Below are 13,422 nucleotides of genomic sequence, written 5' to 3'. Positions count from 1 at the left end.
GTATTATCAATGCTAAAATATTAGTTTAGAATAAAAAAAATTATGAAAGATGGTTTACTGTATGATACCTATATGTAACAAAAACATGTTTAAGAATAATATTGAATGCTGGTATTCATCCATACATTTCATTTTTAAAAAGCTGAATACTCATAATTGGAGGTGACGCTCAACTTTTTTATCAAGTCAGTTAAGCAAAAACTTTGTAATAGTTTTGTTAAATTTTGGAACACAAAAAGAACAGGTACACAGAGTAGTAAATTAGATACTTATTTCAAACTTAAACTTGACTTGTTTTTCGAAAGAAATGCTTTATACAATTTTCAATTGAGAAAGGCTATATGTAAAATTAGAATCAGTGCACATGATCTCAAAATAGGAAGAGACAGGTATAAAACATCATATATAGAAAGAGACCAAAGGCTTTGTAAGAAATGTACTCTAAATCTGGTTTAAGATGAACAACATTTTATAACTAGTTGTCCAGCATACAAAAATGATAGGGAGATTTTCAAGGAGATAAACTGTATCTGTCCTAATTTTATATATCTTTCAAATGAGGCAAAATTTGTTTGGTTACTTACTAATGAAAATTTGTCTGTACTGAAATATTTAGAGAGCTATATTATTACATATCTAGATGTTAGTTAATAAATTTATGTAAAACAATGATAATTGTAATGATTTTATGGTTCTGATCCTGCCAGGAATTAAATGTATGTGATTTTTATAGAATGAAGATAATAACATCTGTCTGAACTTTAATGTTTCATTTTAGTATATAACCAGATGCTCCGCAGGGCGCAGCTTTATACGACCGCAGAGGTTGAACCCTGAACGGTTGGGGCAAGTATGGACACAACATTCAAGCTGGATTCAGCTCTAAATTTGGATTGTGATTAAATAGTTGACACAGCATAGGTTTCTGACACAGAATGAATGTGGTCTAATAAACTTAAAATTTGTTTTTTGCCTTTGAGCAATTTATTATGCTGTTGAATATTAATCCTCTCAAAAAAATGTTTGAAGAAATTTTCTTTTTATCTATGAAATCTGAAATGAGAAAAATTTATTCCCCCCCCCAAATTATTTTTCACATCCCCCTTTCCCTTATTCCAAAACTGATCTCAATTCAAATTACTAATGGAGTTTGCAACAGTAACTACTCATTTAAATACATCATAAAATATTAAAATGTAAAAAAAAGGGCTTGTTATCACTGAACACTGAATGGTAAAGATTGTTTTAATTTATCAGTTGGTAGTAAAAGTGAATATACATTGTATATTGTATAAAACAATGATTTAAGTTGATTCAACTACTATTCTGGACAAAGAAAGACAACTCCAATTGAAAATTTCTTGCTATTGCAAAATATTGTGCAATTAAATATTTCTTGCTATTGCGCAATACTGTGCAATTGAAGATTTCTTGCTATTTCTGAATACTGTGCAATTGAAAATTTCTTGCTATTGCACAATACTTAATATAATAATTTTGGATCCTGATTTGGACCAACTTGAAAACTGGGCCCATAATCAAAAATCTAAGTACATGTTTAGATTCAGCATATCAAAGAAGCCCAAGAATGCAATTTTTGTTAAAATCAAACTTAGTTTAACTTTGGACCCTTTGGACTTTAATAAAGACTAATTTGAAAACGGGACCAAAGATTAAGAATCTACATACACAATTAGATTTGGCATATCAAAGAACCCCATTTTTTCAATTTTTGATGAAATCAAACAAAGTTTAATTTTGGACCCCGATTTGGACCAACTTGAAAACTGGGCCAATAATAAAAAAAAAAACATAAGTACATTTTTAGATTCAGTATATTAAAGAACCCCAAGGATTCAATTTTTGTTAAAATCAAACTAAGTTTAATTTTGGACCCTTTGGACTTTAATGTAGACCAATTTGAAAACGGGACCAAAAATTAAGAATCTTCATACACAGTTAGATTCGGCATAACAAAGAATCCCAATTATACAATTTTTTTATGAAATCAAACAAAGTTTAATTTTGGACCCTTTGGGCCCCTTATTCATTCCTAAACTGTTGGGACCAAAACTTCCAAAAATCAATCCCAACCTTCCTTTTATGGTCTTAAACTTTGTGTTTAAATTTCATAGATTTCTATTTACTGAATTATAATTCTAAAGTTATGGTGCGAAAACCAAGAAAAATGCTTATTTGGGCCCCTTTTTGGCCCCTAATTCCTAAACTGTTAGAATCTCAACTCCCAAAATCAATCCCAACCTTCCTTTTGTGTTCATAAACCTTGTGTTTAAATTTCATTGATTTCTATTTACTTATAAATACTAAAGTCATTGTGCAAAAACCAAGATTCATGAATGCTTATTTGGGCCCTTTTTTGGCCCCTAATTCCTAAACAGTTGGAACCAAAACTCCCAAAATCAATCCCAACCTTCCTTTTATGTGTCAAAAACCTTGTGTCAAAATTTTATAGATTTCTATTTACTTAAACATGTTAAACTTAAGTTATAGTGCGAAAACCCAGAAAATGCTTATTTGGGCCCTTTTTGGACCCTAATTCCTAAACTGTTGGGACCAAAACTTCCAAAATCAATCCAAACCCTCAGTCCCAACCATTTCTATTTACTTGCACTAAAGTTATAGTGCGAAAACCAAAAGTATTCGGATGACGACTACGCTGACGCCAACGTGATACGTACCAATATACGACCAAAAAAATTCAATTTTTGCAGTCGTATAAAAATGTTTTTTCTGTTACAAATCATGATGTATTGTTTTATGTGTACATGTTATGCTACCCATCAAGGGCCCTTGATTGGAATGATAAATATTCTTATTCTTATTCTTATTCTTATATATATGTCTCTGCTTTAATATATAAATTTAACAGTTTTTGAATTGTATGTTACGATTTGTATACCAGAATAAATTAAGTATTTGCCTACGTAACCAAATCTCAATTAGGCTAGTATTATGAATAACCTAAATGTCAATTGAGGCTTATAATGTTATTTCTGAAGTGTTTAATAGTCGGCCTTGACATGCATGACATATTTGCCACTGAACGCCAAACTAACAAGATCAAACAACAAAATGATCAATTTTATAAAACGATAATAACACCTCGAATAACACCGATAACCTTCTGAACTAGAAATCGCTTTTTACCGTTTAATTTTGAACATGCGCCGCGGCTATGGAATATTGTTTGCATAAAAATTTACAACGATGCACACGCTATCCATGTAATTTAATACTTGCTGCATTTCCTCACATGATTTTTATGGTTATAATTTTTGTAGTCATGCTCGCTGAGCATGCATGAATAACCATTTCTACTGTTTCAATTAATTAGAATTTGATTTTTATAAATATCGTATTTTCGCCGGGTTTGACCGGGAATTGTATGAGTGTTTGACAGGTAGTTAAAGGTCAATATATAGACTGGTGTGGTTATCTCGTGATCAGGGTCAGAGGCATATATGTAACATATTGTATGTCTATGTGCAGGTGGAAGAAAGGTCCGCTTATGTAGGACTTAAGGTATCTTGCAAATAGCGTAGTAATAATATGATATAAAAATAGAATAAACTAAAAAATACATTATTCTACTTTCTAATTACACTGATACTTGGAAACATAAAAGAAACAATCCTAACGTATAGAAGTCATATAAATATGCTGTAATAAACTAATAAACTAATTTCTTCAATCTAAATGCAGGAATTCGTGAACATGATGGAAATTGAGTAGTTTATGTCATGTATTTGGTAAGTGACCTCAGGTACCCTTGTCATGAAAGACTGATTTATAAAAAATACGCATTTTAAAAAACTAGTATATCTATAATGCGGTGACAAGAAGAAGAGAAAGAAGAAGAATGAACATGATGTACATCGCATACTGTCATGTATATTTCATAATGTGAACTGAGTTAACTTGAGTTAAATGGTTAATATATCATTTGGGTTTTTTTTTGTGGTGACCTACGGTACCCCTGTCATGAAAGAATGGCCGCGAAGTCCTACGTTTAAAATAAAGAAATTAATCTGTTACAGAATAATCATATGAAGTTATCTTAATACATTCAAATTATAACATAAACTGTATATATATGCAATTAGTTATCAAAGGTACCAGGATTAAAATTTAGTACGCCAGACGCGCGTTTCGTCAGCATAAGACTCATCAGTGACGCTCTTATCAAAATATTTATAAAGCCAAACAGGTACAAAGTTGAAGAGCATTGAGGATCCAAAATTCCCAAAAGTTGTGCCAAATACGGCTAAGGTAATCTATGCCTGGGATAAGAAAATCCTTAGTTTTTCGAAAAATTCAAAGTTTTGTAAACAGAAAATTTATAAAAATGACAACATTATTGATATTCATGTCAACACCGAAGTGCAATGTTCATCATGTCCATGAAGTCCACCAGTTAGAATGAAGAAATTAGTTTACTACAACATAATATATACCATAGCATAGTATAGTATGTACTTTTCTTAAATTACGGAGGTTACCTGAGTTCCCCCAAAAAAAACATATAAAATACAATCAATTCCTCTTCAATAAACTCAGTTTACCTTAAAAAAAATACATAACACGGACAATACAACGTCAATAAATCCTACATTTAAAATGAAGAAATTAGTTTATTACAGCATAATTATATAACCAAGAATTGTATTTATTTCTTTGGTATCAAGTCACATTTAAATTGGTATTAAGATTGATCAAAATAGGGAACTATATTTTCGTGTGAATCAATCCATGACAAATCCCCCGATACCCGAGGGCACCTAATACCTTAGGTCCTACATCAGTGGACCTATCTTCCACCTGCCGTCTATGTCTATGTCAGGGTCAAGGTCTAGATGAACTAGCATAGTCTATTAATAGTTAAACCATGTGAATCTACAAGTAACCGATCGTGCAAGGGTTGTATGCTAGTTCATCGTCATCTCCAACTAAAACTGCTATGACATATGACATATAATATGTTATAGTAGTTTCAGTCGCCAAGGGAGATAAAGTGTATGTTATCTCTTAACACCATTTAAAAGGTTAAACTAGGGCATGTGCTCACCGGCGGTCAATAGTTTGAATATGCCGACAATCTAACACTTGGACTTAATGCTATAGAACGTGATTATTGTTTTGTCAGGAAAGTGAACATTTTGTGTAGTGGTGACTTCTCCAAATTTGTATTTCAAACATTTTCTATATTGATATCAAGAATTGTTTAATGCGTGCAACACGTTCACAATTTACAGTAAGCCTTATCTTTTGAATAGTTGTCTCCCCTGTACATCTTCTTTGATAGAAAGATACTAAAATTTATCAATAATTTGCACCTCCAGTCAGCTGTTTTACATTGTTTTTCGTTAATCTGTGCGTTATTGGTAGCTGAGATTAATTTTTTTTTAACCGAAATCACACGGCAGTGAGGCAATGGACACATTTTCTTCATTGAATTTCAACACATAATTGCTGTTCCGGCGTAGCAACCCACGAAAATTTTGCACACTGAACGTTTGAAAATGTAAAAGGCCGGGTGCATATTTTTGAAATTTATTCATGATGAAAGGTGTTTTTGTGCAAAATAGGAATTGAAGAATTGGAACATCCTGGTTTGATTTTAAGCTCTGGAAATTTTTGAATTTGAAACCGTTCGGTAAGTTATTCGAATTTAATGTCTTTATCTTCAAACTTGTCTAAATTCTGCATTGCGGTTTTGATTTTGAGGCTGCTATCGTCTACAGTCGAGAATGTATATATTTGAAATGAATTTAGGGAACTATTTTTCTCAGCAAGTCTTGAACATATAGATATAGGAAGATGTGGTGTGAGTGCCAATGAGACAACTCTCATCCAATTAACAATCTTAAAAATTAAATCATTACAGGTCAATGTAAGGCCTTCAACACGTAGCCTTGGCTCACACCGAACAACAAGCTATAAAGGGCCCCAAAATTACTAGTGCAAAACCATTCAAACGGGAAAACCAACGATCTAATATAGTCTATATTGGATGGGACCTGTAGTTTACTGTTCATTATAGGTTCCAAAGTAAAACAATGATCATGAAAAGTTGTAGTCCAAATAATTATGACGTCTGGCAAGGCTATTTTAATTTTTTTCTGGGACGCCTTCCTACGACCGGTCGTAGGAAGGCGTCCCAGAAAAAAATTAAAATGTCGTAGGAAGGCGTCCCAGAAAAAAATTAAAATAGCCTTGTCAGACGTCATAATTATTTGGACTAGAAAAGTTGTTGAAAGTAGACAAAAATTATGTTGTGTAATTTTTGTTTGTCTCTAAAATGTATATTTATTTACTTTTTTAGAATCTTCACGTGTAATTCTGTCTGAGGTTATGTGTTATAACATGTAAGGCCATGGTTTTTTAATTTGTTGGTTTATGGATTTTCCCCATGAAAAAGTCGGTCGGTCGGGAAAAAAAAGAATAAAAAATATCTTGCAAAGCAGAAAAATATGCAAAATAAATTTATATTGAATTTTAGTTCGATAAAATATTATTGCTCAGCTGTCATACATGTAAACATTGCATGACATTGTCTAATAATTTCCCTTGAAAAAGGGGGGGTGCACGGACAAAGACGAAACTAAATCGTCATTTCATAAACTAGAAAAACGGATTCGCGTAGCTTAATCAATTCAAGAAAACTTGGTGAATAATGATATTCAAGCACGAAATTGATAAAGAAAAAAAATGTAAAAACCTGCCCACATTTGGACAAGTCTATTTCTAAGACCTGATGCATCTTACGGACTGATTACAAATATGGGAAACGAACTTATTGTGTAATTGGTTTTAAACACAGGTTTCGTTCCACAAAATTATTTTCGCAAACGACATTTCAAGGTCAGTTATAGTTGATTTGTCTATTTTTAGAAACGTAAACTGGAAGTTTTTTTCACAACAGAAAGTGTTATCAATTTTGTTAGTAGATTCGTGCATTTCATTTCATAAAAAAAGATTATTTTAATTATTTTTCAGGGATAATGCATTTGTTAGGGTCGGCGGGATAGAAAAAGCATGAAAAGTCAATTTTATTTTTATTCTGGATATCGGCAAAATCGGGTCTGCGGATCGGTAAACCAACAAATTAAAAAATCCTGGCCTAATTTAAGTTTTGCAGAAATGTCTTGGTCATTACCAGATCAATACTCTTTATACTGTGATTGAAAAGTATTTTAATACATGTCATGTATGTTGCATCTTGCATACATTCTATATTGTTGTCAGCTTGCAGGGTAAAATATTTATAACAATACAAGAATAATTATCATGAATTATGCATTTTTTTTTTTATTCACAATGATCCATATTCTTCCTACATTTTTTTTGTACTTTTGTGTTTAATTGTTTAAAATGCGTAATTTTTTGCGTATTGCTACATGTTCATGTATCTGGTTACAATACATGGCATACAGGGCATTCATTAGGAGTCGGTACACGGTACTTTTACCCTTCTCTGCTATTGACAAGTACCACCTAAATGTAGGATTTTTTGTATAAGGTATTCATGGAATAAATAGAAAAGTACCACCTACAAAGGGGGAAAGTACCAGTCAACATAAAAGATAATGAAACCCCTGGGCATATATAATATTTGGAGTACATGGAGTAGGTACAGTGACCTATAGTTGTTAATGTCTGTGTCAGTTTGGTCTCTTGTGGACAGTTGTCTCATTGACAATCATACCACATCTTCTTTTTTATTTTGTAAGGGCTGTATAGCCAGTCATGGTCGTTAAAAGCTTACATCATAGTAAGTCATGTAGGTACATGCTTGGCAGGTGTACCTTTAAAAAAATATTTGCACACAGAACCCTGTTAAAATGGAAAAGGCTGGGTGCATATTTCAACATAGAACCCTAAATATCTGTGAGAGGCTGGGTGTATAATTAACCTAATTTTTTAGATCTTTTTTTTTTAAACTTACATTTTTGACTTTTTGTACAAAAGTATAATATACATTTGTACATGTACATGTAATTTATTGTTTTATAATCATGTATAAAATGTATAATGAACATGATGAATAGCAACACTATGCTAATCAAAAGTGTTCTTAGCCATAGGAAATTTCTGTTCAAGATTACATGCATATATTTATTTTATTTGATACATTTGTACTTTATGTAACTACATGTACATGTAGACTATCCAAATAATGTAAATTGCCTTGATGCAAAATGTGTACATGCTGCAAGTCTAGAAAAAAAAAGAAATATAGTATTGAAAGTTGATTAACTCTTTAATACTGAGATGTTAAAGTTGATAAGTTAAAATTGACATACACATAACATAGTTTTGAAAGAAAATACTATGTGTACAATTGTAAAAGAGGCACGAAAGATATCAGAGGGACATTCAAGAATCTAAGAATATTTATCATGCTTATGATTCTGGTTAAAATGTGCCATCATCACCATATATTATACATTCAAATGACATTGTAGAAAGTTCCCATAGAAAACTGTTAGATATAGTATACATGTATAATGCTATAGCTAGAGATATATTTCTGAATTAAAAACCTTGTAAATAAACATCATAAAATAAATCTTCAATTTAAAAGTTTTAACAAAAATGCTTAAAAATTGTTCTTCTGTGACATAAGATTTATCATGTTTATTTTTATCATGATCAGCAATCTTACTACAATGTATTGGGATTTTCCCTTTGCTAAAAATAGCCCTGTTTGAAATAAAATCAATTTCTCTTTTAACATTTTTAACATGCACTTCATACTTTCTGATTGTACATTGTATTTCATGTATACTTTATTTATACATTTGTACATACATGACATACCATAGCAATAGTCAAAGTATACAATGAAGATAAGTTATGATAATTTAGATATACATTGTATATATATACATTTTTGTACATGTGTAGATAATGATTGGTATCATTAATTATTAGTACACTGTACCACTGAAAGTGCCATTAAATAAAATGCTGAGACAGGTATCATATGATTATACATGTTCAGGATAAACTTCCATAATAGTGTTGATTGATTGGTTGTTGGTGGCCACTTTCAACATGGTCAGTACTAGCATGACTATTGGCTACATATGTGTTTGTCAGCATGGTCAATTTGTATTGATGGATGAAGCTGCAACGCCCAGAGAGAACCACTGATCATGCTATTGCAGAAAAACTTCCATATCATTTTTTCATTTATTCATTTCTCTTTAGTTTGCCTCATGCAATTTTTTATAAAATCTCTATACACAATGGTAAGAACCAAAACTTGCAAACAGAGTTCAAATTTGGCAATGATTTAAACTTACTGCCTCATGCGATTTTTATAAAATCTCTATACACAATGGTATACATGGTATAAACCAAAACTTGCAAACAGAGTTCAAATTTGGCAATGATTTAAAACTTACTGCCTCATGCGATTTTTATAAAATCTCTATACACAATGGTATGAAACAAAACTTGCAAACAGAGTTCAAATTTGGCAATGATTAACTTACAATTCTAATGTTACATGTATGTCCCTTTATAACTTTGAAAATTGCAATATTTTTGTTTCCAACCTATAACTAAGTTTTACTCATCCAAATTTTATTAAACTCCTACACATGATAAGTACACATGAAACAGACAGACTGAGTCTAGTGTAATGCCTCTTTTAAACTTGGAAAATTGCAAAGCTTGTGCCTGGGCATTCAAATTCTAAGACACAATCTTCCTGTATTTTATTAGACCACACAAAAAAAAAAAAAATAATAATAAATAGCCAAATGATGAAAAGAAAATATGAAATGACAAATGTACCCACACAAGAGACAGATTATTCGGTCTAGTATTTTATCAAAGTATTAATATTAAATGACATCATTTTGATAGTTCATTATGAAGGTTACCCTCTTTTCAGGTGAACAATTGAAATTAACAAAACAGAGGTAAATTAGAAGGAAAAAAAGAGACCTGTAGCAGCAAGCAAATAAAGAAGAAATATATTTAAACTGTACAGCAAGAAATAGAACAAAATGGGAAAATACTCAGGAAAAACTTGTCGATTGTTGACAATGTTGGGAATGACGGCATCGTTTTTCCTTGTTGAGATTATTGTGGGCTACGTAACAAATTCAATAGCATTAGTGGCAGATTCATTTCATATGTTATCAGACGTGGTGGCTTTGATTGTAGGCTTTGCCTCAGTGCGGGTAAGTAACTTTATGTGTAGTTTATTTACTTGAAAGGCATGTGACTGTCAGACATCTGATCATGTACATTACATATATGACCGTTTCAAAATTAAATGACAAAATTCATGTACATACTTTTGCATTAGATCGATTGTAAACTTAAGAAAGATGGATGTTCAAATTCTAAAGTTTGTTTATAATGTTTATAGACTCTTAATAGTTCAAACACTTTCCAATTGATTATTATATGTATTGTGCTGGGCTCGAGCTCTCTGTTGAAAATTTTTTTTTCATGCCAAATATTGGAATCTACAAATGACATGAATGTAGCTAGCTACAGTTTAGTCGTATGAAGTGAAGAAAATATGAACATTTGTTAGAATGCACCTTTAACATGTTTAATAGTAATTGCATTTTAATATTTGTTGTGCAAGTCTTCATGATAAACCTTCGAATCCACAAGTCCAAAATCAATTTTAAAAAAATTTCAGTTGGGTTCTGTTGGCAGGTAGAGAAGAATTTTAATAGCCTGAAAGTAATTTTACAAGCCTGGGTCTTGTGGTTAAGCATGAAGAAGTGTTTTTATGAAATAATTAGCATTGTACAATTACATCCTTTACAAGTGCAAAAACTATGTGCTTAACATGCTTAAGCACAAGACCAACAATCATGCAAAATATATAACAGTTACATTTACTTGTACATGTATTTCAGTTATAAACTCTTTGTAAAGATAAATTACTATGCAGTATTAATAATGTCTTATGTCCACCTTGTATTGACTTTTTATCATATTTTGTATTTCATATTTACCTACACGTTAAATATGTAAGAATAAACTGGTTTAAAGTTGTATAGATATACAATGTAGATATATGGTGTTATCTTTTCAAATGGAAAATTCTGATTTTTTTTTTTTTTTTTTTTATGAAATTAGCAAGCAATGGGTGCCACATGTGATATCAGCTTAACTTTTGGGGGGCACCTGAGAACACCCATTTTTTTGGGGGATTGTGTTGTCCAGACTGGTTTATGTCACACTTCCCCAAAGTGAAAAAAAAAGAGATGTTCAGCATGCTACATGTACATGTATTTCCAATGGAGGCACCTACAATCATGACAAAGTATAAGTTTGTAAGTATGTCAGTTTATGGGGAACTACTAGTGGCAAGTCAATGATATTTAGTATGCTTAAACACAGTTGCTTAAACATTGGCACATTTCAATGGAGATTGTTTGACCTCTCTCCCTCAGTTATGGTCCATTGACTTTGATAGTTTTGCATCATTGCATAGTTCATATGTTGAAATTTTGTGATTTATGTTTCAACATTTTCATTTTACTACATGTATAAAAATTACATTAAAGTGAGAAATATTCCTGTGAGTCTGTATCAACAGTTTATTTTTTATGTGTATGTATTGTTTAGTCGAAAGCTGTTTGTCTTTGAACTGTTTTTATCTTCAAAGATATATTTTAAATGTTTGGTTATGAAAATTTCATTAATTGCAAATATCACCTTAATATGATTTATAGACATAATGGTACTGTTTTTCATCATGTTTATGGGAAAAGTTACCACCATCAATTAAGAATTTTGCAAGTATATGTTTTACTAAACTCAGTATATTAAGGCATTTATAGCATGACAACTCTTTAAATGCAGTAATGACTTTCATTTACCCTCATCAGCATACTTATTTTGAGATAAGTTATATTTGCCTAAAACTAAAAGTAAGGGAATGTTAGATTATAAACATGATAAATAATATATGCACCTATCTTGAAAACAAAGTGTAATGGTCAGGTATACATGGTATAAGTTCTCATAGATTTATGTGTACCTGTATTTTAGTTTTTTGTGTTTTTTCAGTATTATGAGTATTATATTTTATATATAATACATGTTATATATGACAAAATTAACTTTATCATTTAAAAATGTCAAGGTCAATGTACAGATGTAAGTTTTTTAAAAGTTAGTGTGTCTTTTTATTTTAAAGTAAGACCCTGAACAATACTAGTAAAATAAATATATATTAAGTAATTTAATTGTTCTGATATAAAGTAATGGGGAAGTACAAGGACTTATCCTTTTAAAATCTTTGTATTACAATATTTTTGAAGAGACATGACCTCACTTTTTGAGTACATGTAACCTTATAATGACTGCCATTCATTTAGGACACAATACACAATTGATTCAGGTACACGTATACTGTTACAGTATTTTTTTTTTTAAATTCTGTATATATCATAAACATGTTATGTAATGGCAAAGTGTCATTTTCATACATACACATGTACATGTACATGATATGAAATTGTTTGTTTTTAGATTATAAAATGAAATACATTATCATAATAAGTAAAATGGGCCTCAGTGGTCTAAGTAGTTCTACTATAATCACTAAGCCAGGCAATACTGAGGTTGTGAGTTCAAACCTTGCTCATGCAGGTGTATTTTACTTCAATTTTAATTTACTAGGATCGTCACTTTTCCTTGGGCTGTTAATGTTTTCCCTGTGACTCAATCTCCTCTACTCATAGAAACTGACAGCCACAAAAGAGACCAAAAGTGGCCCTTAAAAGTGGCATCAAACCAACAACAATCACTCATAATGGGTAAATACCCCAAAAAGCATTCTGCATCTCTTACATTTTGTCTTAGTGTTCACATAAGTTGGCATACTGATATACAGATCTAGATGAGAAGATGTGGTATAATTGCAATTGCTAATAAGATAACTCTGTACCAGAGACTAAACACCCGATGTTGTGATCACCATAGCGACAATTCAAAGTTTTGAACTGATTTGTTGTTGCTTTAAAGTACTATGATTACCCTGGTTACTTCCCTTTGTAAATAAGAAAAATCTTTGGTCCATTAATCCATTATGAAAGGTAAAATCTAGCAAATTTTAAGAAAATTGTGAGAAATACATGTTGATGTGGTTTGTAAGTGCAGACAATATGCTATATAAGTATAGATGTACTTTGTAGGTGTGATAAACATGATAACATCTACTTCATGTTTGTTCACACTTATATAGATTATTCACCACTATTAAGTTACTTTAGCCTTTAATCATGTTAATGAAAACATATTTAAGGTATAAAACAATGTAATGTATGTTAATTTCTCCCCTATAGTGAGAGATTTTAAACTTGAGTCACTGATAAAAATATAGATAGTGTATGTTTTATAAACTTACTAGTCATG

At 31.1% G+C, this 13,422-nt stretch overlaps 1 protein-coding gene across 2 annotated transcripts in view; it reads left to right on the top strand.

The window, feature by feature from the left end:
- Positions 1-4,903: 4,903 nt before the first annotated feature.
- The window catches only part of LOC143083141 (proton-coupled zinc antiporter SLC30A1-like), a 28,505-nt gene continuing 19,986 nt past the window's right edge, over positions 4,904-13,422 (top strand). The window contains exons 1-2 of one of the 2 annotated variants that reach the window (XM_076259376.1): positions 4,904-5,034; positions 9,926-10,217. In XM_076259376.1, the coding sequence (XP_076115491.1) occupies positions 10,041-10,217 (177 nt within the window). In that variant the 5' untranslated portion in view covers positions 4,904-5,034; positions 9,926-10,040. Of the gene's footprint in view, positions 5,035-5,095; positions 5,675-9,925; positions 10,218-13,422 lie in introns of those variants that run through there. The other variant, XM_076259375.1, reaches the window with a different exon arrangement.

This window comes from Mytilus galloprovincialis, chromosome 7 (genome assembly GCF_965363235.1).
Source record: "Mytilus galloprovincialis chromosome 7, xbMytGall1.hap1.1, whole genome shotgun sequence".
In the NCBI taxonomy this organism is placed as follows: Eukaryota; Metazoa; Mollusca; class Bivalvia; order Mytilida; family Mytilidae; genus Mytilus; species Mytilus galloprovincialis.
The sequence above is the reverse complement of the archived record's forward strand: the minus strand, read 5'-3'. Positions and strand labels throughout refer to the sequence as shown.